General features: G+C 32.8%; 2 protein-coding genes and 1 long non-coding RNA gene across 4 annotated transcripts; 1 reads left to right on the forward strand and 2 right to left on the reverse strand.

Moving 5' to 3' along the window:
- LOC109335081 lies at positions 13,868–16,839 on the reverse strand. Its single transcript, XM_019571143.1, has 9 exons — positions 16,420–16,839; positions 16,232–16,329; positions 15,499–15,739; positions 15,323–15,420; positions 15,176–15,241; positions 14,919–15,002; positions 14,514–14,582; positions 14,294–14,400; positions 13,868–14,149 (listed from the first exon to the last, which is right to left on the reverse strand). The coding sequence occupies exons 1-9, from the start codon at positions 16,746–16,748 to the stop codon at positions 14,066–14,068; spliced, it is 1,176 nt and encodes a 391-aa protein (XP_019426688.1). The 5' UTR covers positions 16,749–16,839; the 3' UTR covers positions 13,868–14,065.
- On the forward strand, positions 21,775–27,898 carry LOC109336279. 2 transcript variants are annotated; one of them, XR_002106325.1, is made up of 5 exons: positions 21,775–22,292; positions 23,011–23,749; positions 24,816–25,182; positions 26,634–27,014; positions 27,579–27,898. XR_002106325.1 is itself a non-coding variant. In XM_019572784.1 (4 exons), exons 1-4 carry the CDS (start codon positions 22,022–22,024, stop codon positions 26,682–26,684), a joined length of 1,428 nt encoding a protein of 475 aa, XP_019428329.1. In that variant the 5' UTR covers positions 21,775–22,021; the 3' UTR covers positions 26,685–27,199. The 2 variants fall into 2 exon arrangements, 1 of the variants encoding a protein (XP_019428329.1); XM_019572784.1 differs by lacking the exon at positions 27,579–27,898 and having other exon boundaries at positions 26,634–27,199.
- Positions 26,884–27,347, reverse strand: LOC109336280. Its single transcript, XR_002106326.1, has 2 exons — positions 27,174–27,347; positions 26,884–27,047 (listed from the first exon to the last, which is right to left on the reverse strand). It is a non-coding gene; the product is annotated as an uncharacterized LOC109336280 (long non-coding RNA).

A 27,938-nucleotide genomic window follows, 5' to 3' on the forward strand; every position in this document is an offset into this window, starting at 1 on the left:
TACAAATCCTTTTTCTAAAAGGAAAGTACTTAAACGCTCATACCATGTCCTTGGGGCTTGTTTCAATTCGTAGAGAGTCTTCTTAAGTTTAAACGCGTGATTATAATATTTGAAATTTTCAAATCTAGAGGGTTGGTTAACATACACTTCTTCTTGTATGAAACCATTCAAGAATGCACTTTTAATAGCCATTTGAAAAATTTTAAAGTTCATTATTGAAGCATAGGCAAGTAACATCCTAATGGCTTTCAACCTCACAAACGGGGCATAGGTTTCATCATAATCAATGTCTTTCTCTTAATTATACCCTTGAGCCACTAGTTATGCTTTGTTTCGAATAATGATCAAGCATGATTCATCGAGTTTGTTGCGAAAGACCCACTTAGTGCCAATAATTGGGTGATCTTTTGGCTTGGGGACCAAGTCCCACATATTATTTCGCTCGAATTGGTTTAGTTCTTCTTGCATAGCTATATCCCAATGTTCGTCTTCTAGGGCCTCATTAAAATTTGCAGGCTCAATTTGAGAAACAAAAGCAACAAAATTATAATAATTAAGAAGAGAGTTCTGAGTTACCATTCCCTTTGAGATATCACCTATGACCTTGTCGGTGGGATGTTCCTTTTTCGTTTTCCAGAGTTTTGGCATGTTGTCATTTTCTTGATTTTCATTGTTTTAAATTTGTGCTTCCTTTTTCACTTTGGATTCCTTTGTGTGTGCATCCTCCAATGCACCTAAACCATCATCAAATACAACCTTCATCTTCTTTATTGGAGAAGATTCATCAAAATGTACATGTACATATTCTTTTACATTCATGGTATGCTTATTATAGACTCGATAGACTTTACTATGTACTGAATAACCTAAGAATATCCTTTCATCGGCTTATGAATCAAACTTACCCAAATTTTATTTTCCATTATTTATATAAAACATTTGCACCCAAAAGCGTGAAGATGAGATATGTTTGGTTTGTGGTCTTTTAAAATTTCATAAGGTGTTTATGAAAGCTTAGGCCTAATCAAAATTCGGTTAATCACATAGTATGCGGTGTGTACCGCGTCAACTCAGAAATATGTTGGAACTTTGCTTTCGTTTATGATTATCCTGACTAATTCCTCCAACACTCTATTTTTCCTCTCAACAACTCCATTTTGTTGAGGAGTGCAAGGAGCCGAGAATTGGTGAATTATACCATTTTTCTCACAAATATTTTCGAACGAATGATTTTCAAATTCACTGTCATGGTCGCTACGGATAAACACTATTTTCTGATTAAATCGGTTTTGTATTTGTTTGGCAAGATTTTTAAATGATTTGAAGGTATCACTTTTTAAAGTCGGAAATAATGTCCAAGTGAATCTAGAAAAATCATCAACAATAACTAGTGCATAGTAACTACCTCCAAAACTTATGACTTGAGATGTCCAAACAAGTCCATATGGAGAATTTCCAATGGCCTTGTTGTGGATATCATGGTTTTTGACGAAAATGAGTTTTTAACATGCTTACATCTTTGGCAAGTGTCGCAAATATCGTCAGTTTTAAAATTTAACTTAGGTAGCCCTACCACAAGTTCCTTAGTTGATACTTTTTTCTAAATGCTTCAAATGAATATGACCTACTCTTATATGCAAAACTCATATATCATTCTCCTTATAAATAAAATAATTTGAAAATAAAGAAGTCATATTATCCAGATTAATCATGAAAATGCTATTTATCCTATGACCAATAAATTTTACCTTATTGTCTAATCTATCACGTATGACACAACAATCAGAGTCAAAAGAAACTTTGTTACTCCTATCGCAACGTTGACTGATACTAAGCAAGTTGTGTTCAAGTCCTTTGACATAGAGAATATTGTCGATGATAGTTCGAGAAGCAACTCCAATTATTTCGACTCTGAGTATTTTTCCTTGGTTGTTGTCTCCATACGTAACGTAACCTTTTTCATTCAATGATAGATCAAGGAATTTGGATCTATCTCCTGTCATAAGTCTCGAACATCCACTATCTAGATACCAAAGTTGTCCAAGTGTTTAAACACATACCTGTAAAACAAATTTACTTGATACTTTTAGGTACCCAAGTTATGTTGGGTCCCTTATGGTTAGTAACCATGGGAACTAGTCCCTTTTTAATCCAAACATACTTTCCATTTGGTACTCCATACTTTCTAATTTAACATGAAAAGGAAGTATGTCCATGAATGCCATAATAAAAACATGTAGGTGACTTATGATTATATATTTTTCGATTGTGAGTCATATGTTTTCTTAATGGTTTTCTTTTCTTGGCATGACTATATCCTATTCCAGCATGATTATCAATATTTCTAGTATTAGCAAGTAAATTGTCAATATTTTGACGACTATAGGTGAACTTTGTAAGCTTATCCTTCAAAACAAAATTTTCAGATTTTAACTCTTTTCACATGTAGAAGCCTCGCATAATTTAGAAAAACAATCACAAGAGGCATATGCGTAGATATGATCAAGGGTTTCATTCTCAAGTTTAAGTTCATCAATCATTGTTTTCATTTTTACTATTTTCTCTTCAAGCAACAATATAATCCTTTTACTTTTTTAAGTTCCTCATGTAATTCCTAAAAGCATCATATAGTTCATCATAACTGGGTATATTTTCTGAATTCTCATAACGTGAACTAGAATAAGGAAAGTGTACCTCACTGGATTCTTCTTTATCTGATAAGTTGGTGGAATCCAGTGTGTGAGCCATAAGACATAGTGTGCGGTCTCCTCCTCATCATCAGATGTGCTTGTTGTAGCTTCCTCCTCACGAACGTCCCACACAATGGGCCTTTTTAGACTTGAATTCCCTTGAGGTGTTCTTCTCAACCTTCTTGAGATAGGTTGAACATTAGAATTTCATGTGCCAACTTTTTCATACTCATGGCAAGTGAAGCGTTCTTTGGGAGCCTTGCTTTTTCGGATTGAGTCCTTAGCTTCTTTGCATTGAAACCAAGTTTGCCCTCCTCTTTTCTTCGAGAATTTATTAAACTTTCTTACTGAGAGCATCATGGTTTCGTCGTCTATTTCAGAATCAGAATCTTTATCAATTTTCTCTTGTTGAATTTGAGAAGTTGACGGTTTGAGAGAAATATTTTTCTTGTGTTTGTCTAATTCTTCATGTAAGGTTAGGCGCTCTAACTCCATTTCGTGTTCTTGGAGTTTTCTGAACAATGTTGCTAATGGCATCAAATCAAGATCCTTGGACTCCATGATAGCGGTCACTTTTGGCTGCCAGTTCCTGTCAAGGCATCATAACATTTTATTAGTGAGTTCACCTTTATAAAATGTCTTATCTAGAGCAACTAAATGATTTACGATATGAGTGAACCATTTCTGCATGTCGCTTATAGACTCGTTAGGAAACATCCTAAATAGCTCATACTCATGCGTCAAAGCATTTAGACGTGTGCGCTTAACTTTGCTTGTTCCATTATGAGTGACTTATAAAGTGTCGCAAATCTCCTTGGCACTATGATATTGAGATACCCTAAAGAACTCATCATAAGAGAGTGTTGAAGTGATGATATTTTTCATTTTTAAATGGTGTTGAAATTTTCTTTTCTCATCATCACTCCACAAGCTCTTTGGCTTTTCTTTGGTTTCTCCTTCCACCAAATGTAGTGGAATCTATGGTCCATTGACAATAGTCTCCCAAATATTCGCGTCAATGGGCTCGATAAAGATTCTCATACGAACTTTCCAGTAGGCATACCCCTCGCCACTGAATACTGGAGGACGGTTGATGGAAGCACCATCACTGCCGAAAGGGTTGGTAGAACTCATAGTATTATTTCTCACAGATCAACGAAGTTAGAGGCCAAGCTAGTATTGTCGTACTAGCTCTGATACCACTTGTTGAGTATGATTATAACAAAAACACACCTAAAGGGGGTGAATAGGTGCAGCGCAATCAAATTATCATTTTTCTGGTTTTTACAGAGTTCTAAACAATCACTAGTTTAATTGATTAACCAAGGTCTTAATCGATTATTGACAGTTATGTCTTAATCTATTAACAATTGTTTTAATCGGTTATCCTGACAATTACCTTTCAGGCCTCCCAGCTTATCTGAAAGACTTTTTTTTAAACTAAGAAACGAAGTAATATTCAATTGCAAGCACGCTTCCATTTACACTTTCACAAACGCTTCCTTCTTAGATCTAGATCCAAGCTACCTGGTTTGACTTTCGACACGCCTCTTTTGGATACTCCACACCTACTTGTTGTCTAGCCCCAACTAAATCTCTCTCTTAACTAAAACCTTTGTGAAATGGTGAAGACTATACAACCTAACCTCATGTGGAACACTTTTTCTTCTAAACTCCTCAAATTTGTTGTCTCAACACTTTTTCAAGTTACAAACACCTAAATGTGTCTATGTGAACAAGTAACACTCAATCTTAGACCTAATCGGAAAATCTCACAAAACCTAATAGAAAATGTGGATTTATGCAAGGTTTGTATGAAAAATAATTTTACAATTGAATGCTCAAAAATTACTTCTGAATAAGCTTTTTCTTCTAATCCATATTATGCACAAGAAACACTTAAACTTTTGTAGAACACTATTTTCCAGATTGAACTCTTGAATTTTTTTTTGAATCTCTCTCATCTTGCTTATGCGTAAAATTAAAATTTTTATAGTAAACTGAATTTAACTGATCTTAATCAATTATCAATGAACTTAATCGATTAATGTTTATCAAAAATAATATATTTTCTTCAGTAAGCATATTTAATCGATTAAGCTCTTGCATAATCGATTAACTAGGCTAAGAGCTTCCAATCAGTAGCTACTGTAATTTAATTAATTGATCCATAAAAACACTTAATCTATTAATGTGTTCTAAAGACCATTTAATCAATTAAACTATATCTTTAATCAATTAATCAGTGTTAACCAAAAGTTTAGATTCCACTTATGCAAGGTAAAACCTTCTAAAAGATGTATAATCATGCAATGATGATTTCAAAAATATATTTAGTTTTGATGCACTGAAATTAGGTGTCCTCAAGTGAAGTGCATGCATACTATCTATTAAGGATGGATGATTCTCATTTTTTAAGTTTTATTTATCTTTTAAGCTTTGTGAGATTATCATCTTAGGTTTACCTAACCTAGACTCGAACTAGGCAATCATCTTAGGACGTCTAAAAATTAAAAAGACTTTCCTAATTCTAGATAACTTGGAGTCTTTGGCTTGTTTGTTTGATAAGTTGAGTCAATCTTCAAACTTTACCAAATTCGTTGTCTTCATCAAAATTTTATTGTAGATCGTACTTATAAACTTTGACACCTCTTGCAATATCAGTTCCCTCCTACTTCCGGGTGACAATCGGACCCTCTATTCTATTCATAACTTTGGTTTAATGGGTGAGGGAGTGTTGGAGCCATTCCTTTTTTAACTCTCAAATTGTATCCTCTATATCATTATTTTCTACCAATGTTATCCTTCATCTACTTTGTTAGCAAAGAGATTATTGGTGGTAAAGAGATTGATACAAATTAATGGGTATGAAAGGTTTATCTTCTACATGAATAGGTAGACGTATTATACCATATGCCTCATAGTGAAGTTACTGAAAAAGTAAATATTGTATGGAGACACGCGTACATGTAGTATTCGAGCATCCATTTATATCACTTTATTTAATCATGGAAAGGCCTGGTTTCTATGTGTGTAGATATCACGTAAGGAAGGAGATTCTTATTTATGCAAATTGTATTTTGAACTTGGAAAGAAATTTTAATCTTAATTAAATCTTAATATTATTAAAATTTATTATTACTATAGATTAAAAATAGAAATTCTATACATTAGTTCTAAATTAGAAAAATTAAAAATTTTGTTGTCAAATATTCAAACAATACGAGCATGGATAAGGAAAAATCATTTGAACATCGAAAACAAGAAAACTAAACCAAACATATAATAACATATTCTAAAATGTAATTGAGCATTACTCACTAGACCAAACATATAATAACGTATTCTAAATTATAACCAAGCATGACTAAGGGATAATACTCGCATTTCTATTTATATTTTCTGAAGTGTCTTATATTAGTTTGAATAATATAAAAATAATATTTTCTATTGTATTCATGTGTGGTTTCCATATTAAATAAAACTTCATAACAGGTAAATGATAGCATTATTCCATGGATTCACCTATACAAGCTGCAGCTAAAGTAGAAAAAAATGAGAGCTAGAATTCTGCTTGTAAATAATCCAAGAAACGTGTCTGGTATAGGAATATAAAGGTACTAAAAAAACAATAACAACAACTACTAATTCATCAACTAATATATTTTTAAATAGTCGAAAACTAAGTGATAAGGGTTTTGCAAAATCTTCTAAAATGTTAATTGGTAAAAAGATTGGAGTTGGTTGGATGTATTTACCAAAATAAGCTAAACCTAAGAAAACATACGCTTCAAAAAAATATAATAATTATGTTGATTAAGATAACAGTTATTGTGTTTGTTTCCTAATAATCATTTTTCTCTGATCATTTTTTTTTTTAACCACTTAAGTGAATAAATAAGGTTTCAAACAATGTTAAACATGGAAAATAAAAATTAGTACACAATTGTGCTTCTAAATAGGAAAAACGTATAGGAACAAACAAATCTTCAAAATGGACAGATAAATAGGAATGTGATAGTATCTAACACTTGCTCCCTCCATTTTTATAAGTGTCATTTTGTTTTGAAAAAAAAAAGATGCTTTTATATAATTGTCTTTCTCAATCGTCAAGATAAAATAACTACTTATTTATCAATTATACATTTATCTCTATTATTATGGAGAAAGAAAATTGCATTGAGGAGATGAATTGTATTATGAGTAGTAATGTACGTGGTTTTGGATTGACCCATTAAACTGGTGGATTTGAATCAAACCAAATCAAAAAATGTAGTTTAATTCAGATACTTTTTAAGAAATTATTTGTATTGGTCAGGTTCATAGATTTCATAGAGTCCGAAACCATGGGAAAATGAATGTTGAAAACGATGACCAATTAACAATTAGAGTTGATATTTGATACAAAACAGTATGATGTCCTCACTAGTTAACTCGTATAAGCAAAAAGTAAGTAAAAAAGTTTTTATTGCATTCGAGCAAAGAGAAATCTACATAAGAAGGATAATACAATGGAAAGTTATAGACTTGACAAATTTTAATATGCTCCTTTAAAAAAAGGTGAAGTAATGAACCAAACCAAAATATTCATGACCGCTTTGGTTTGGTTTTCAATATAAATCGAATTGAGCTATTTCCTTTTGTTCAGTTCCTAAAATACCCAAAAAAATCGAAATGAAACAGATCATTATACCTAAAATTATGATTGTAAAATTTTTACATTGATAGTATAAGATTTTTTGCACTGTCAATATATCATTCATTATTCATATGTACTACTATTATTTAAGAGTCAATAATAATTAACACATAGATGATGCGTGAAAGTGTAAAAACTTACACTATCAACGTGCTAACTGGAAAATTGGTATGGAAATTACTAAACATTGTCACGAACACGATAGAGTAAGGGGTTGTCGTATCTACAATAACTTATTAGATATTATGGTTACCATAACTTGCAACAATTCAAAATGACATGAAATAATACTTAATGGCTAAGTCACAACCAGATTGTTCTCTTTAAGACGTTTTGTGGTACTACCCAAATGAGCAAGAATACTATCAATCACGACGTCCCTAGGATAAAATAGGCTAGTTCTCTGTTATCGAGTTCTTACTGCAATGTAAGAATCAATCTTGAATACACTCATGGCTACCAGTGTCAATTCTCGAAATACTCATAGTATGGCTACATTTGCCTATTCTAATTCCCACAATCTGACTACTAGTGTCAGTTCTTGAAATCCTCATAATATGACTTCATATGCCAATTCTTAGTGTCACAGAAAGAAAGTGAGATAAGTTTGTTGGAAATGCTTCGGATGAGAGTATGAGGGAGAAAGAAGAAAATCGAGGAAATATTGCTCGATTGGTGCAAGGAAATATGAAGAGATGAGGCATATATTTATAGTTTGAAGCCTCCAACAGTCACCTTCATCCGACGACCTAGATAGGAGATGCATCTCCAATGGCCACATGATCCAACGGTCATATCCCCAACGGCCATATTCTAAATGGTCATATTCTTTACTCTCCATAACTCCTCCATCAATGTAGGACTTAAAGAGAGTTTTTTTATTTCACAGCCCAAAAGTCATCATTAATGGTCATATTAATATGCATTAAAATCATGCAATTTCCAACAATCACCCACTTGAAATTAAAAAATAATTTCCAGAAATTTATGTGGTCTCAATAAGATCTTGTGTAAACAAATGTGTCATATGACTTGAACCTTTTTATAGTGAATAAAATCAGATCTTACATGAGTGATCTTCGTTCTAAGAGCAATAGTCTCATACTCTTAGAAGTATTATGGACTTTCTCTCTAGCTAATCATTTCATCAAAGGATCTACTAAGTTATACTCAGTGTGTACATGAATCACTCTAACAGCTCATCTAAAGAGTAACTCTCTAATAGTGATGGGCTTACGGCGCATTTGTCGTTTCTTACCGTTATAAAAACGGTTCTTAATTTTTGCAATATTTGTGGTACTATCACAATAGATCAACACAGCTGGTATCATGTTTTCACATAGAGAAATTTCTGCAAGTAAGCTTCTCAACCTACTTGTTTATTCACTAGTTATTGCTAGTTCTATCATCTCAACTTCCATAGTGGATTGAGCCAAAGTAGTAAGTTTCTTTGACTTCCAAAAAACTTCCCCACTAGCTATAATAAATATATAGCCACTAATTGCTTTGGAATCACCTGATAGAATATTCTAATCAACATAATTAAATCTTTTTAGGACAGCTGGAAACCTTCGATATGTAATCCAAGGTTTATTGTTTTCGTAAGGTACTCCATTACCTTTTCTATAGCATATCAATGCTATATATTTGGTCTACTATTAAGCCAGCATAATAATCTCATGACATATGCAATATTGGGTTTAGTGCCACCAATGACATACTGAATGCTGTCAATGATGCTAGCATTCTCAGTTTGTCTTACATCTTCACCAGTATTCTTAAAAAAATTACACTTAGGTCATATGATATGCTAGCAGGTTTACAGTCAAAGTATTTATATTTCGTTAAAATCTTCTCCACATAGTGAGATTGATCCAAAGAAATTCATTCTTTTGACCGAGTAATATTTATACCAAGGATTACACTTGCCTCTTTAAAGTCTTTCATATCAAAGTTGTTACACAATAATGATTTCACGTTATTCACTACGTGAATATTGTAACCAAATATTCTGATTTGTATTAAATGCATTTGTCACTTTCATTTACCTTAAACTCATTCAAGACAATTAAATTGTCTGAAAACCCACTTATAACCACTATATTTACAATCAGGGGGCAAGTCACTTAAATGTGAGGTCTTTTCTTCTTATAAACTCTTTCACTATTTTCCGCATATCCAATGTGGGACGTGGGACTTCACACTTGTTAGTTCCATGGGCTTTTCCTTCTTATAAACCCTTTCACTACCACTTAAATGTGAGGTCTTTTCTTCTTATAAACTCTTTCACTATTTTCCGCATATCCAATGTGGGACGTGGGACTTCACACTTGTTAGTTCCATGGGCTTTTCCTTCTTATAAACCCTTTCACTCCTTCCCACATATCCAATGTGTGACTTCAAACTTGAATAAATCCAACAATCTCCCCCTCAAGTGTGGGTGACACACACTTTCCGATTCGCTCCCCCTTAAGTCCACCATGTCTCAGCCGAACCATCGGCTTTGATAGTACTTGTTGGACCAGACTGTGACCAGGGAGCCTCCAACAATCGGGGAGTTCCATTATTACATGGGTATGGGAAGAGTGAAGAGTCACAATTGAGACACTACGTCTTGAACAAAAACCTTAAGACATTAGTTTCATGGGTCTTTCCTTCTTATAAACTTTTTTACTTCTTTCTGCATATCCAATGTGGGACTTCACACTTTAATAAACCCAACGGATAAAGAATAAGAAGCCTCACTATTCTCGTTTATACTTCTCTCGTTTGTTTATCCGTAAAAAGTTGTGACATTGATATACAACTTAGTTATGCATGCAACCTGATAATTTAACAAGATGCACCAGCTACAAGTGTTCAATGGGCCTTACTTAAAATATTGTAAATATTGTGGGTCAATTTTTTTTATGGACCAAGGTTTTTTTTCTTCTAGTACTATACATATCACCAAAATAGTTTCATCTCTATCAATAAAAAAACTTTATACCAACAAAGTGTTAGTCTAGTGATATAAAGTCTCACTATATTCTAATATAATCAAAAGATCAAATGTTCGATTCCTGAAAACGACACTTCTTGAGATAGTGATAGTCACATATCCTGAAATGTACAAATTCTTTACTCAAAGGGTGAGAGAATATTCTTGGTAGTAGAAAAATAAAAAACTCTATAAGCGAGTTAATTTTTTTGACGTCATGCTTAAAGAACTATGATATTGACCAATGTAATTAATTTTGTTAATTATATGGTGGGTCAATTTAATTATTAGGATTTGTTTCAGCATAATTTAGTTCTATCACTCGGTGGCATGCTTACCAAGAATTTTCAATTGAAGACACAGAAATTTAAAAAATATCAAATAAATATACTAGATCCCATAAAGTTAAAGAAGAAACTCAAGCTTAAAACTTCACTTTAAGGGCTATTTGAGAGTTTATTTTTTGAGGGAAAAGAATAAAAATAGAAGACTTAAAAATCATAAAATATACTTGTAAAATGGTTCTCAAGCTTTCCATAATCACATAAAACCAACTCCAAAGTGCATAACCACATTACACTTAAAACCATGGATGTGGATGCCCAACAACTTGCAAGTTAAGTAATTCTTGACTCACATAAGTAATATATTTGTATATAAAAATGTTACCTTTTAATACTATATAGTGTTCACCTCAAATTTAAAATTTATGGGTATGTTTTAGAGAAAAAATATATGCATCGAGAATGAATGGGTTTTATATACTATTATACATCATCTATCATTTATATATAATCAACATTAATTTTTTTTAAATTAATACAAATAAATAGCAAATAATGCAATAAATGTATATAGATCTTTATATTGTCATTTCATATATATATATATATTACACTCATGTTATCATCAACCATTGTTAAGTAAAATGAAAATCAACGTTATTTAGAGAAAAAAAAATTATGCACATACAACGTATGAATTTTATACATTATCACTATATATTTATTGTTTATGTTTAACCATTAATAACTCTTCAAAAATAATACAAATGAATAGTTAATAATATATTAAGTGTGTATAAAACTTTGCTCTAAACACAAATGTTGCACTCATGTTATTTTCACCATTAAATCGTGATGATTTTAATTTATTTTTAAATGAGCTTTTAAAAATGTTACCGACTACTAGCCCATGTAGTAAGAGCATCTCCATTGATGTATTCTTACACCATTCTTGTTGAAATAAAAACATTTTTCCTTCATTTGCCAAAGTGAGATTCTTATTTTTTTTTAATAATTATTCTATAAGAATATCCTTGTGGTTATTTTATTAGAATATATGGACCCAAAGGGAAATCATTCAATTGTGTCTGTTGTTTTGTTTCAGTGAGTGTGTTGTTAAAAGTCATACATTCATATATTTACCAGTTCTGACATGCAACATCCACAGCCCATGAAACATTGAGTGTATCACCCACCAGCTTAAATATATGCAGTATTTTATTCACTATAAAGGGGAGCCTCCCGTGACTAGAACCCGTAACCTCAGGGACAAATAGTCACTATTATCATGAGTCGCTACCATTAAGCTATTATTGTAACACCTCAATTATGACATGCGACCTCTCAGACCCATAAATATATGAAGTGTGCCACCAAACATTGAGTGTATCACCCATCAGCTTAAATATTCATACAGTATTTTATTCCCCACAAAGGGTAGCTTCCTGCGACTAGAACCCGTAACCTCAGGGAGTCATTATTCTCATGAGTCGCTACCATTAAGCTATTATTGTAACACCTCAATTCTGACATGCAACATCTCAGGCCCATAAATATACGAAGTATGCCACCCACCAGCTTAAATAGACCCGCAGTATTTTATTTCTCACAAAGGGGAGTCTTCCGCAACTCAAACTCGTGACATCAGGGATAAATAGTCACTAAACAACTGAGTTGCTATTATTAAGCTACCGTAGCCAATAGCTTAACAGTAGCGACTCAGTTGTATAGTGACTATTTATCCTTGAGGTTGCAGGTTCGAGTCACGGAAAGCTCTCATTTGTCGGGAATAAAATATTGCATGTAATATTTAAGCTGGTAAATGGCACACTCAGTATATTCAGGAGTATAAGAGGACACATGTTAGAACTGAGGTGTTACAAACATTGTTAAAAGACATATATTCATACATTCAACCGTGATTCCTTCAACAAGTGTTGTTAAAAGGCACATTGAACCGCACTTGTTTTAGTGAGCGCTCTTAAAAGTCATGCAGTCACACGTTCAATAGTGCTTGTTGCATTGAGTTTTGTTAAAAGTCATACATTCACATATTCAAGAGCTTACTTTAGTGAACGCTATTAAAAGTCATACATTGACACATTTAACAAGGGCACTTAAAAATTATACATTCACACATTCAAGAGTGTTTGCTTCAATGAGCACTATTAAAAGTCACATTCAACAGCGCTTGCTTCAAGATGCTAAAAGTCACACATTTAACAATGTTTGCTTCAATGAGGGCGGTTAAAAGTCAAACATTTATTTATTAAATAATATTTGCTTCAATAAACAAAGTTAAAAATCACACATTCAATAGTGCCACTTTATGTGATAGATTGTAGGATCTAAATAAGAATGATATTTTTCATTATTGGAAAAAATTAGCTATTATTCTTAATTTATGACAATGTATTAATAAATTATAAGATATTGGGTGAAACTCATGAAATTAATATTTACTTATCTCTAAAGACTCCAAACATATCTTTAGGTTGGATAATGTGTATGCTTTGTCAGATACCTGATTGCATACTGAAAGATGAATCGAAATTAAAATGGAGGCAAAGGAGAAGGAAAGAACATGCCATGAGGTAAGGAGAGGATTAGTGTGTCTTGATGATATTCATAAAATTTATGCACGGATAGTCGGTGTAGGATATTTTACATTGTTAATACAATATTTATATGTTACTTATTACTAACTTTTAAATAAAATTGATATAAATAAATAATGGATAATATACTAATAATATAAAAAAATTAAATTGCTACTGCATAGATATTAAACTTTTCATAAATTATCATATTATTAGATTCTAACTTAATGCTTCCACGCTTAAAATAAACAGCATTTTTTGAGGGGTAAGTTGTTTTGGGTCATTACTGTTTTGCCAAACGAGCAGCAACCGTAAGAAACAGTTGATACTGGTTTTCAACACTTTTTTCACCATACATTGTCTCAAACAAACACACCCTTAAATGTTTTTCATGCATCTCCAACCAAGCATAGTTGAATGAAGTACGCTTAGTACTACTTGTATAAGCCCAAGCTCACTAATAAAATAAGACTCTTAAAGTCATATCCCTAATCAAATAAGCAAACATATGGGAAACCATAATGATATTCCAACATGACATGCCTTGAAATCAAAAGGATGACACAATAAGACTGTAGAACTAGGCACAGATACAGTAATGGGACATGGATATGTTGATATGAAAAACATCATAAAATAATTAAAATATATATAAATGAGAAGTGCCTAAAAAGTATCAAAGTTCCAATACGATATTTATACTTATCACATATAGGTATGACAACCATTAGCTGCACCACCATTAAGCATTTCATGGAAACCGAATTCATACTGCAGAGCTCGTAATATACCTTACAGACTCTTCCGTCCTCTCAAATTGATGGTTTTGCACGAACCCGGTTGCTGGGTGGGTTAGTCTTGGCAACATCTACCACTATCATCCATCCATTAATAATCTGTACAGAACAAAATCATCAAAGACCTCTTTCTTTTCAGAAATTATTAAATCCATATTCTTTTTCCATGACAATCATGAAGCAGAAGTTTTTTTTTTTTTGCAAAGCAAAATCACTTTCAGGTATAATGAGACATAAATGTACCTTGCCATTCATCTCTTTCAGAGCTGCACTTGCAGCCTCCTCTGTAGTATATTCAACAAATGCATAACCCTTGGACCTTTTCGAAATCTTATCCATAATTACCTTAACTGCCAAGCATAACCATTTATTAGTAAAAGCTTGGACAAGTTTGCTTCTGTCTTGAGATCTTAGATAATAGATATTGATGAGCAAAGAAAATAGTATATGAAGGCGAAACTACCGTGTACAAGCTCACCAAAGCCTTCAAATGCTGCACGTAAGGTTTTCTCTGATGTATAAAATGATAGACCTGTTCAATATAGGAGAAAATAAACTGTTAAGAATAGAAAATGCTCCAAAGAAGTGAAGAGGTTGGGAGATGCAACTGAACAAGAAAGATATAAACAAATAACATCTAACCAGCTGATAATTTCATAACTAAAATGATTGAAGTTTTATAATAAAAAACAAATTATTTCTTTGACACTATTTTTGACCCATATCTTAGTATTTTCTAATATGTTTTTGGCCCCATGTCAGAAGCAACGCAACTGACAAAGTAATTCACATATAGTTTAGTTAAAAAGCCATTATATGAATTACAGTCATTATTTAGTAATACCTAGAATTATTGTTATGAGCATACCTGTCACAAAAAGCTTCTTTGTTTTCAAGGGAGCTGCCTGATTTCCTTCATCAGACTTCACCAAACTATTTTTCAAGTTACTACCTGAAGATATAAGTTGATAGAATATTAGAAAGATAATTGCCATATGATCAACAACAGAGAGTAAAATAAAATAAAAACATTCATAGTTGGTTGGAGCAAATTCTATTCATAGTTGGCAAGAAGTCACCGAATAAAGAAAAGCGGGTGTGTATGGGGGATAAGAAATGGCAAACCTCCATAATCCTTAGTTTCCGACTCAAAATTATTATCTGGCTGAACTGATAAGACACCAGGCACACCTGCATCACAACAAGAATTTCATTTAATGTGGTAATTTAATTTATATTTTGACACTAAGGTGAAAGATTCAGAATGCAAACCAGCTAGTGCCTGTGCACAATCCTCATCAAGTTCACAACAAAAGCCAAAGTTGGATTTCCAGGAAACATGATATATGCACATTTGTGCATCCATCTCGCTGCGTGCAGACACTATTGTCATTTACTTTCAGGCAAAGAATGAAAAAAGCAAAAGAGGTAGAGCTCACTATCCTTACTTTCCCATGACCTTGGTCAGTATTTGAGCATAATGATCGACAATTTGAGCCTTTGTAACAACCCCAACCCCAGGTTTGCCCATTCTAACAAGCCAGTGCTTCGAACTCCCAGCAGGGAACAACAAATTAGTTTCAGTTTGTAGTATTGATGGGAAAGCTGCCTGTACATTTGATAAACTATAGTTTTTTTTCAGAGAGTTGAAATCCGAATCAGGCCTAACCAATAAGACCCCAGGTAGACCTAGCAATACATACATATAAGAACCAAATCCATTTCAACAAAAACAAATATAGAATGTTTCTTGAACATCAAAACAGAAAAACAATACGGTTTCCATTTAATATTTTATTTTGTGTTTTTAAACTGAGTATATATAAAAAAGATAAACAAAGTCAGTGACGGATCAACTGATATGGGTTGTTGTAGCTTAACCATCGCTTTCGACTCTTGAGTTCGAGTCCCTCAGAATACAACAACATTAAATACTTTGGTAGGAAGAGCTTTGCTTCCCTTGTGGTCCTATACAAAATAAATATAAAGTGTATATGGTGTCACCAAATACTATGTTCAAAACTTGATGTTCAAACCTCTTCCTCAAAACCAATGATTAAACCTAAGTGTTACATTATATTGCACATATGAACAAATTATCCACTCCCCCAAAGTTATCACATCATCATAAAGGAATTGAATTAATCAGAAATAAAGCAAAACAAAAAAAAAACAACTTACTGGCCAGCTGGGAGGATAAATCTTCATCAATGTCACAACAAAAACCAAAGTGTGTTTCCCAGGAAGCATCATATATACACATTTGAGCATCTATCACACTGTTCACACCAAATTCATAGTATTTTCAGCTAAACAATAGAAAGAAAATGTTGAAATTTAAATTGCAAGAATACCCATTAAAAAAATACCTTCCAAGAAGTTTCTGTAGAGTCTTCACATAATAATCAATGACTTGTGGCTTCTCATGAACCCCATGAGGAGGACTCTCCATGAGCACCATCCAATGGCGGTTCTGTGTTGTGGAAGTTGATAAGGAACTGTATGTTGTTGCTGCTAATAACCAATCATTACATGAAAATTTGGAAGAAGAAGAATAAGAAGAATAAAGTTTCTTATTGTAATTGTTGGGTAGTTTTGTTATGTTTATTGAAAGGACTTGAATTTGGGTTGTTTTTTGTTTGACAAAGGAAAAGGTTTTATATTTGGTGAATGTGACTGGCACAGACAGAACTTCCATGTTTATTTCTAAATCCTGTTACTATGGTCTCATTCATTCATGTGAAAGTAAGCAGAAAACATTGTATGTGTTTGTTTATCCATGGAAGCAATGCAAAGTTCAAAGTGCAAACAGTTATCTAACTTCAAGGCTTCTAGTTGTGGACTTGTAAATGGGCCGGGCCGTATGGGCTTGAGAATTATGAATTCAAACAGGTTTCCACAAGAGTTAAATCTTCTAACACAACAGTTTTTTATTACACTTTTAACGCTAATTAATTTAAACCCTAACTTTTCAAAATATCATAACCTTAATTGCATTTTCCTTCCCACAAACATTTTTCTTCTTTCACTCATACAAACCTCACAAACTCCCTCTTCTTACTACCCATCTCTTCGGGAGTCTGTCACTTATCAACTATATTCATTCATTTTTAAAGTTGATTATTACATTCGCACCTTCTTACATTTGCATATTTAATTATTTTTGTTTTGCTATATCGTTTTGAGAAATAAGTGTCGAAGTGAAAAAATTTCTTTCTGTTGGACCCCATTTGAAATTAGAACTTTATTTCCTTTCTTGTTTGTAGCTTCTTGAAAGTAAGACACATCTCTTGAGTTGATATGAAAAGCATTTGGAGTCACATCTTGAATGTCATATCTCCTTTGAGGTTTGGTGGAACGTTGATCCTTGTCTCTGCCAAATAGACATTGTTGTATACTTCAACTCTTGACTTGAGAAACATCATGATCTAGACTATAAATTGTGCAAGTTTCATTGCACTTTTACACATGAATCATTTCATTACTCATCAAAATCATATTTGATCCCAAAATATCTTCATACGGCCTGAGAACCTTTATCAAAATCGATTGTTTCATAATGATTAAACATTAAATTTATTTAAGCACAATCTTTATAGAATCTGGATCCCATATGTGAACTCATTCACGCCTTTTGTATAATCAATTAAGATGTATTTTTCCTACTTTGGATATTTCAATATGTCACCAGTAGATGTATGCACTTAAACAGAATAATTAAAAATATGTAAATTGTTGTAATCAAATATGTTATTTGTTCATACTTGCTCTACAACATTACAATCTAAAGAGGCTTTAATCTATGGATGATATAACATATCATACTTAATGCATTTGCTTAAAAACCTTTGAAAATACCAATACTTTTTCAACTTGGGATCAAGTTTCAATCTCTTATCACTAGATATATGCACTTAAGGAGGTTGGTTAAAAATAGGTTAGTTGTTTTAATCAAGTAGGATACTTGTCCACACCTCATCTAAAACTCTACCATCCAATGAGGCTTCTAGTGATCTACTGATGACATAATATGTCATATTTAATATCTTTGTTCATAAACCTTTGAAAATATCAATATTAAATATTAGACATTCGATCCTCTCTATAAGAGTCTTGTTCCTTAAGCATATAATATCACAAGTGTGTCGTTATCGTCAAGTTATAAAAGATATTGGTCCATAATAAAGTATAAATACTTCTTAATTATTTTTATTTATTTATCTTTTTTAAAATAAAAATATAATTTTGAAGAAATAGAAAATTATAAAAAACAATGATAAATAAAAATAAATAAAAGAAAATTCAAAATATCAAGTTACCTCTTTGACTTGCATGAGGATCATAATGATTTACTCACTTTCATTAAAATCCAAGTATGATCTAATTTTTCTATCCTATTGATTGATTTTCATATTTATTTTCAGTTGAGATAATTTCTACTGTCACTTTTATGAAACCCTATTCTCAACTGAAGTCATTACTTTCATTTTATAATAATCATTTTGTGATAAACCATTTATCCTCGAATGTCTAAGAATGAGTCCCAAGTCTAATTAATATAGTTCTAATAGTCTTTTGAGTTCACCTCTCATATTATCCTCAAAGGTACTCATAAACATGCAAGTAAGTGGTAATGATGAAGGAGAAATTAAAACGAAACTTTCTTATGAGTTATGGTGAAGACTTGTGTTTTGAATTGTGTTCTTATAAAAGGGTACCAACCATCTATTTATAGGAGTACATGACAATATCTTTTTTTGTCGCATGATTAAGAACATATATTATCCGTGTATTAGTATGGTTAAAAGCACACATGTTACCCTCTGCATTCACAAACATACATGTTACTTGTACATTCATATTATTCAAACATGTTCAAATACATAAGGAAAATAAGAAAAATAAATGACAATGATGTTGTGAAACTTATTATTGAATCAAAACTCGTGTAATAGTAGCACAACAAATATAGAGGATACAAAAGATTTAGTAAAATAATAGTTTTAAGGGAATACAAATAAATAAATGGATTGAAAATGATACATTTGATGTTGAAATAATCTAATAAATGAATGATTTCATTCAGAAATAAATACTTTAATACACATATTAATAATAAATGAACAAATATATTATTACTAAAAACAAATAAATATGTATTACAAATAATTTGCATCAATTTATATATATATATATATATAGGTAATAGATAGAATAGTGGTAATAGTAAATACTAAATAGATTTTGATGGAAAAAAAATTGATTCAAAAAACATTATAAAATAAAATCGGAAAGAAAACTCTTTTTGGAGGTTGAATAAGTTAAAAGATTAGAAATATTTTTTAATAACATTTTTTTTTAAATGAGAAATTTTAGAAAATAAAATGTTTAATATATGTTTGAGTTGGAAAAGTGACTTCAGTCGATGTCACATGTACTAAGAAGAAATTAATGAAGTCATGACACATGAAAGATGAGGTACATTGCACATGATGAAGGATTTTGGGTGAGACTCCCCAATGAGCTAACAAGTGGCGAGTAAGGTTAAAGTGTAGTGAGTGCATTGGAAAAGAATGATTATATTTTTTAGTGTATGAAAATCTATGATAAAAATATGGACTTGTTTTGGAGGGAAAATGAAAAAGAATATGACACTTGTCATGAGGAATATATTTTCTTGTATAGGTAATAGATTTTGATGATTAGTCCATACAAAATGATAATAGTAATAAGATAAAAGTTTATTATAATCTTTATTGGAAAATGATATATCCTCCTAGTAATCCCCATACTTACAAATTAGTGAAATATGTCATATAATGTTACTTTGCTTTATTTATTAATGATTAGTTTACAAGTTATATGCGTCACTTTTTTTTTGGTATAAAGATTAGTAGAAGAATTTAGTAGGAGGATATAACATTGCTTATCTTTATTTTATTAGACACTAAATTTATCCTTCTTAATATGATTTATCTAATAAAATCATATCAAATCACTTTATCTCATCTTCTAGCAATTGAGTCACCATCATCAAATCATATCTTTAATTATATTGGTTTCATTTGAAGCTCTATACATTAAATCAACACAAAAAGTAAATAATTTACGCTTAATTAGAACTAAGTGATAATACAATAAATATAATTAAAATCACAATTAAGTAGATAATTTCATATAAAATAAGAATTAAATATAATATATTTTCACATCCATCCTCTATCTTGTCTGAACCCCATTTTGGTTTCTTAGAAATGAAGTGTGTTACAAGCTTCAGAGTTAGGGTGAAGTCTTTTATCATGGCTAGCCATGGACTTTTATTTCCTCGTCCTGACTATAATTATTTTATACTATTTAGAGAGCACTTGAACTTGGTCTTTTACGCAATAATAACCTTGTTTCTAGATTTATTCCAACAACTAAGCATTAGAAGGATCATGGAAGTATTTTACTCAAATCCACTAAGGTTGAAGAGAGCTTGCTGGGGTGACTAAAATCTAACACCATTAAATTATTCTTCTTAGTAGATAAAGTGAAATTTAATAAGTAGATTTGAAGAGAAAATTGAATTAAATAATTATATATAACATTTGTCTGGTCCAAACATGACTCTGGAGGTTATAACTTAACTTTAACAAGATAAAATATAGCTAGAAAATCAAGTTGAGCTCCGAGGGTAATATGGAGGGTTACAATTACTGTTATTAATATTATACCATAGAAAATCAAGTTGAGCTCCTAGGGTAATATGGAGGGTTACTGTTATTAATATTATACCAGTCATCAAGTTAAAATATTGGTATAGTGATATAGCTGTTCAACTAATAGTTTACTAATTAAATCACATACTGGCGAAATTAGATATACATATATAATATATTAATATTAATGTCGATAAATCAATATAATTTTAGTTTCATTAAAAAATTAATTTTAAATAAAAACTGGTATGTCTGGTTTTAATAACACTTTACCATGCTCAACAAATTAATCCAAGTTTTTTATTTAATAATTAATCCAAAAAATTCTATCAAAGGTTGGTTCATGCACTACATATCTGTACATGTTTTAAACTTGAATAAGATTGATAACCAAAAAATACTTCGATAAGATTGCTTTCAACTTTGAAAATAAAAAGTAATCAAAATATAATTATTTAATAATATATATTATTATTAATAGTGAGACGCTTAGAAGATACAATTTTGTGGATACTGTCAAGTATATCCTCTCATTATATCTATACTATTAATAAGGGGAAAACACAAAATAATCACCATCATAGTGTAATTTGTGTTTTCCTATTTTATCATCAGTATCTTTTTATTTCTACCAAAAAACCATATAATATTATTTTCTTATTTTATCCTTATTATCTTCTTATTTTAAAAGTGTATTTAAAAAATTGAATATTAGATCAATTGAATAAATTCAACTGTAAATTTAGCGCAAAAAATTATATTTGAATTTATAAAATACAAACTATACATTACAAACAATAGGAAAGCGGGTTGACAGGCACGACAGTGCATGTCAACACGCTAGTGAGTAATAAATATCATACAAAGAATTAAACTTTTAATTTTTTTAATCATTTTTTAAAAATATAGTAGACCTTAGGTTACTAGATCAACGCATTTTTGATAGGTTCGATTTAAAGAAATGTAATGAAAATATAATATTTAATGATAAAATTATATTATTATTATAAATGGCGAGACATGTGGGTGATGCTTTCTGAAACCTCACCATCATGGTCATCAAATCCTATCTAGCTTCTTATTCCAATCCTTCTTCAACCACTTCGCACCTCAATTCCCAAAATTACATTCACAATTCCTAATTCCCAACCCTAACACGGAACCCAACCTTCTCATGAAATTCCCCACTCCAGATTCCTCCGCTTCAGGATCACCTTCGATTACTTAACCCTACAAAAATTCATCATTTCTTCGCTTCCGATTTCGTTCCATGGAGGGCTCTGCAGAGGATTTCGGAGCCCCGGATTCATGGGAGGTTGCGGATTTGGACGAATCCATGAACCGCTTGAACCTCATGCTTTCATCATCCCCCAACAACAAAGATTCTAAACTTTCCGATGAACCTCCAACTTCTTCTTCTTCCGCGCCATCTGGTTCAGCTTCTTCTTTCTCCACCGGAGACAAGTTATCCGATGACGTCATCAATCAGGTCGATCAGTTTTTACGTGAAGCGATTCAAAACCCTCGCGAACGGCTTTCGGGTAGGTTTTATTAGATGGCACTGAATCTGTGATTAATCAAAATGGGGTTTGATATATATTTGGTATATTAGGCTATGTTTGGGAGTTACTTAAAATGGAGAGTGGAATAGAAAAGATTGGAATGTAGTAGAATGCAACATGTCACTCTATTCAGTCTATTGTTGCCCCCACTTGTTAAGACTTCTTTTCTTAATAAAAAAGTCCACTTATGACAATTTTAAGTGCTTATTTGGAAAATAAAATAAAGCTGAAATTTTGCCATTCTACCAAACTAGGGTAGACAATCCTATCCTATCTCTCAGCCATTCTACCAAACTACCAGGCTTTGTTTCACCTATCCTGTCCAATCAGAAAATGCAAAAAACATAGCTTATTCAAAATTTGGGGCTTCAATATTTTATAGGTCTTCTGTGACACATTTACTTTTTTTGTTACTATCAAAGTTATCCCCTACCCTAAGGATAAAAAACTAATCCCTTTCGGGCACGTGATTGCCCATTCCAACAAGTGTTGCTCCTACTCCCAGTAATCAAGCCCTTGACCTTTTGGTCATTCTGAGATCTAGTGGAGCCTTACACCATTAGACCAACGCCTTGTTGGTTATGACACATTTACTTGCTACTATTTTAATGGTTTTGTTATGCACTTACATGATTTGTTTTGTATTTTAGAGTAATGAGCTTTACATTCATAGAATGATTTTTTTGCTATTACCCAGTATTGCGGATGGAACAAGATGTTGAGAAGTTTATTGGTGATCCTAATGAACAGCAGCTTGAGTTTGAGCAATTGCCAACTTCATATTTGAGATTGGCTGCACACCGGGTGGCTCAGCACTACTCATTGCACTCAATGGTTTTACTGGATAATAGCTTACCAGATAGTTCAGGGTCAAGAATTATTGTTCGCAAAACTTCTGAATGTAAGCTTCCTGTTATCCGCCTTGCAGACATCCCAGTAAAATTATCATCAGAAAACAACAGTGTTACAAAATTTGCAATTAAGCAGAGGCCGCAGAAGCAGTCACAGGTACTTAGCAATGCAAATTCGAACTCAGGGAAGAATAGCAACTCAAAAAGTGTGGAAGAGAGAAAAGAGGAATATAGCAGGGCTCGTGCTAGGATCTTTAGTTTGAGCAATAATGGCACTACTATCAGTGGGAAGCCAGAACGTGAGTCAAGGCAGCAGGATAACTCCTTGCGTGGTTCTTTGGGGGTTCCTCGGGTGGAAGATAAACCTGTTTCAGTATCTGATGTCAGTTCCAATAGGGGGCTGGTTGAGTCTCCTACTAATACCAGTAGGGGGCTGGTGGAGTCTTCCACTAATACTGGTAGGGCTAGAAGTAGGTCAGACAAGGAGCCAGTTGGTAGTAGGTACAGGCAGAGTAACAGGGTGGCTATATTCCGGGACCGTGATGTTGAGCGCCAGGATCCTGATTATGACCGGAGCTATGAAAGGTATGTGTCCTTTTATCATTTTATTCACTGTTATTCATGTATTATTAATTTATGACCTTTCGGCTCGTTTCCTTTTTCAAATAAAGGACCTGAGTGGCTGAGTTGTCGGACATGAATGATTTGGTGTTATCAATGTTAAAGCAGTTATAAATGTTTTATGTTTCTTATTCAGATTAGTCCATGAATTTTTTTAGATGTGGGGTGTAAACATCTATAGTTGTTTTCAATCTATTCTCAGTGCTATCAGCTAACCAGCCACAATTATGCAATCAAGATTTTGTTGTTCAACATGCTTCCTTGCTTTCCAATTCCAAAATAGAAAAGCAGCAAATTCCAACATCATCAATTCTCATTTCCAATTTTATTGACATGTATTGAGCATTACATCTGTCATCACATGAGAAATCCAGTGTTGTCAATTTTTTTTGGAGATCTCAAGTACATTCAGATTGTCAGATTCAAGACAGTGTTGTCAAAAGCAACTGAGGTGTGGCTGCTTCGGTGTAGAAATAAAAGCGGCCACAATGCATGAGGCTCCTACCTGGTAGAGGCGGGTATGTTTACGCAGCCTTACCCCGCAAGCGGAGAGGCTAGTTCCAGGATTTGAACCCGTGACTTCTTGGTAACTAAACAACAACCTTACCATTGCCCATGACTCACCCTCTTGTTGAGGTTAAAAAATACAAAGTTTGCAATGGATGCCATCGTGTCCTAATTTTTTGTATAGCTATGCATCTTAGTGCTTCATAATGTATGTCCAGCCAGGGGTATAAAGCCTTAGATGTGCTGAGGTACATTTGTAACAGATCTAATATTGGCTCTCTATTTCAGATAGAATTGCCATTATACAGTCAGAAATGTGTAGGATTACTAGGATATTGTTATTGTCTTATGGAAATGGGTGATCCATTCTACTTTGTTCCAACTGTAAAAGTAATATATATAAATACATATATATATATATATATATATATACACATATATATAAGTGGCTGAGATATGATGAGAGGCTTGGACCTTGGAGTATGGATTAACCTGATATTTTTTTTTGCAATTTGCATCGCAGGTATATGCAAAGGTTTGATCCTGGGTTTGGGTTCAGTGATGGATCATACACCATGCAGCCAATGTATACAGCAGTAGTGAATTACAACACTGAGTTTCCACATCTCGGATCTGCTCATGGGCCCCAGCTTTCTACTGAACACCGGCCACGTCCTCTTCCACAACATATACCTGGGACATGGGTTCCACAACAAATACCTTCTGGAATTGGATATGGACATCCAGAGACCATGATGTCACCATTTAATCCTAGTCAAGTTGGTGCACACTCCTCATCAGCTATGTACTTGCACTCGCTTCATTATCCCTGCCAGCACCCTGGAATGCCTTTTTTGCATCATGAACATGTTTACCAACCCTTTGCACAGGTATAGCATCCTCCAAAATCTCTAATTTGTGTTCATAAAGTGGGTCTCCTCTTTCTTGTATGGATCAGAATGTCAAATTAGTCCTCCAAAGATGTAATGGCTTCTAAGTTAGTACTTTAAGGAAAATGATCATCAATTAAGTCTTGAAAGTTGAAAATGGCCACAAAACTGGTCTTTCCAGGACTTGGTTACTGACCAATTGAATCTTTTGGGGACTTAATTTTATACTACATGGTGCCATGGTGGCCATTTTAAACTGGGGATTTATCTGGTGACCATTTTCTTTGGATGAATAACTTGGTGGTCATTGCATCTTTGGAGGCTCAATATGACTTTTTATTCTTTTATGCATATGATATATGTGCGTGCACACATGGGATGCATATAAGGAAAAGCCAAAGGGTAAACATCAATTAATCATAATATGTTTAGGAACCACAAAAGTATTTTTTTTATTAAGTAGTGCATCTAATAAATTAGGGAGTGGTGTATTTACTTATCAATTGAAACTTTTCATTTTTGGTTCCTTAACCATTGCCCCAAAGGCAGGATTTGCAAAACCAATCACAATATCCTTCATGAAATTTGTAGGGATGAGCTTCTATTGCTTTGGTTGAGTTTTTCATTTTATACTGTTCGTTTTCTGCATGTAATGCCCAAAGCTTTTTTACTATGCACCTTGCAATTGTGTAAGAAAATGAATTTGATAGTTTTATAGACACATAGGTCAATAAAATTTGATGGATATCTCTAATTGTTCTAACTGTGAGGAAATAACCTTTTTGTTATGTGGAATAAACTACAGTTTGGCCAGTGTACTGTTTGAAAATTTTAAATAAATCCCTATCCTTTAACATTTGTAGTTAGGTCCCTATTGTTTAAAAAAGAGTCCCTGAGTGCACCTTACTATAATTTTAAGAGTGCTATTGCAACCCAAATATTTTCCCCCTAAAAATAACCATGGCCAGTTTGAATCTATATGGACTTCTTGCAATTTTCCAAAAACTACAGGGATCTATACAGCAATTTAACCTATTAATTACCATTCCACTAGATAGGTGTTTCAACTGTTTATGAGAATACACTTGAAAAACTAATTTGTTTGAAGTGATTATATTTTGTCTGGTTGGTTAATAGTGTATTGTGCATCTCTTTTGCACTTGAAGATGACAGTTTCTCCCCCATTTGTTCTGTGTGATTCAATTTACAATTTCCACCCAAGTAAATTATGCCATAATATATGCACGATATTTTTGACAACAATGCCTTTTCTTTTTTGGCTAAGAAATGATGATCTTCTTCCTGCATCTTAACGCAAAATACTTGACCTTTTGTCAATATTTTGCTTCCTTTTCACGTTGAATGCTTGTGAAGTATGCTATATACCTTGGTGTTTTTTTTTACTTTTCCTTAGGATTTAATTATACTATTTTATTTTCTTGACACTGCAGTCTCATCAACCACCACCTGGTGCAACATTTGGATTGGCCCGGCCCCAGTAGGGGCTTGGGCCATGCCTGCACCCGATCAGCCCGAGCTATTTGATGCCAGATGCTGGAGCTTCTACAGCTCTAAATTTCATTTTGCTGATTGGATTGCAGGCATATAGGCCGAGTTGGGCTAGAATGGATTTGTGTTAATTGTGTATTTCAGAAAGACCAATGTTGATCCATTCCTCCTACCTCGGTATTGCAAGGATCCTTTTTGTATCTTCCATGTCCCTTGGGATATATGAAATATTTGTGAGTCTCTTGTAGAGCTCACATGTTGATGCTGCTGATCATGACAAAGAGTGAGTCGAGGATGTCTTTGTTCTCTGAGCTTGGCTGAAGGTATGCTTTGCTTAACTTATACTGTCGCATGCACTTGTTCTCTTAGCTTGACTGAGTAATTCATTTTTTTATTGTCGGAAAATCATCAATTCAATTTCATTTCTTATAATCGGGCAAATGTATATGTGGAACCATCAGCATACTCACTCATTCAATCACTGTTGTTTATTGAAGTTAATATGCTTCCAACACCTTTTCCTGTGACTTATTAGGTGAAACTTATTTTATACGCTTTGCTTCATGCTTGAGATAAGTAATGCACATGGAGCATTTGTTCAAGCAAGCTTTTAAGTGTGTTCATGTTCTTTTTTTTGTGCTCAGATTGACTTGTTCTTTAGAGTCTGTGTGGGAGTTGGATTTTGGAGGGGAATGAAGGGAAATGGAAGGTTTGAGAGCCATGAAATACACTTGTGAGATGACTCCCAAACCTTTCATTTTTCCAACTCTTAAACAAACCCTTAAAGAGCCTTTAATAAAAAAGTCATTGTTTCCCCAAAATAAAGCATTTCTAATTTGAGTAAAGTGGTGATCACTTTTCATTCTTGTTTTGTTGTCTGGCTACAGCTCCCTACAGGGTTTAAAATGTTCAAAGCAGAGAAGCCCTGTTCGTCATTTTCCTTTAGATTGCGGGAACTTTTGCTTCCGAGATTTATCTGATATTTTTTAGTCTCTGGTCACTGATCGTTATACTTAACAGTATGGTCTGGTGAATTAGTTCAGGATTACTTTGGATACGTGATTGTATATTTAGCTCGTTTATAACTCTTCTAGTCTTCTTTGTCTGCATTTCCTTATTGTCTACTACGTCCAGTTCATAATCTGTTATTTGATGTTTTTGTAAAATAATTAAGGAATCTATTTTAGGAGAATTAAATATATTCCATTTAAATTGACAAAGGAGTATTATTTATCAGTAATTTTTAC

The sequence above is a fragment of the Lupinus angustifolius genome, chromosome LG20, assembly GCF_001865875.1.
Source record: "Lupinus angustifolius cultivar Tanjil chromosome LG20, LupAngTanjil_v1.0, whole genome shotgun sequence".
NCBI lineage: Eukaryota > Viridiplantae > Streptophyta > Magnoliopsida > Fabales > Fabaceae > Lupinus > Lupinus angustifolius.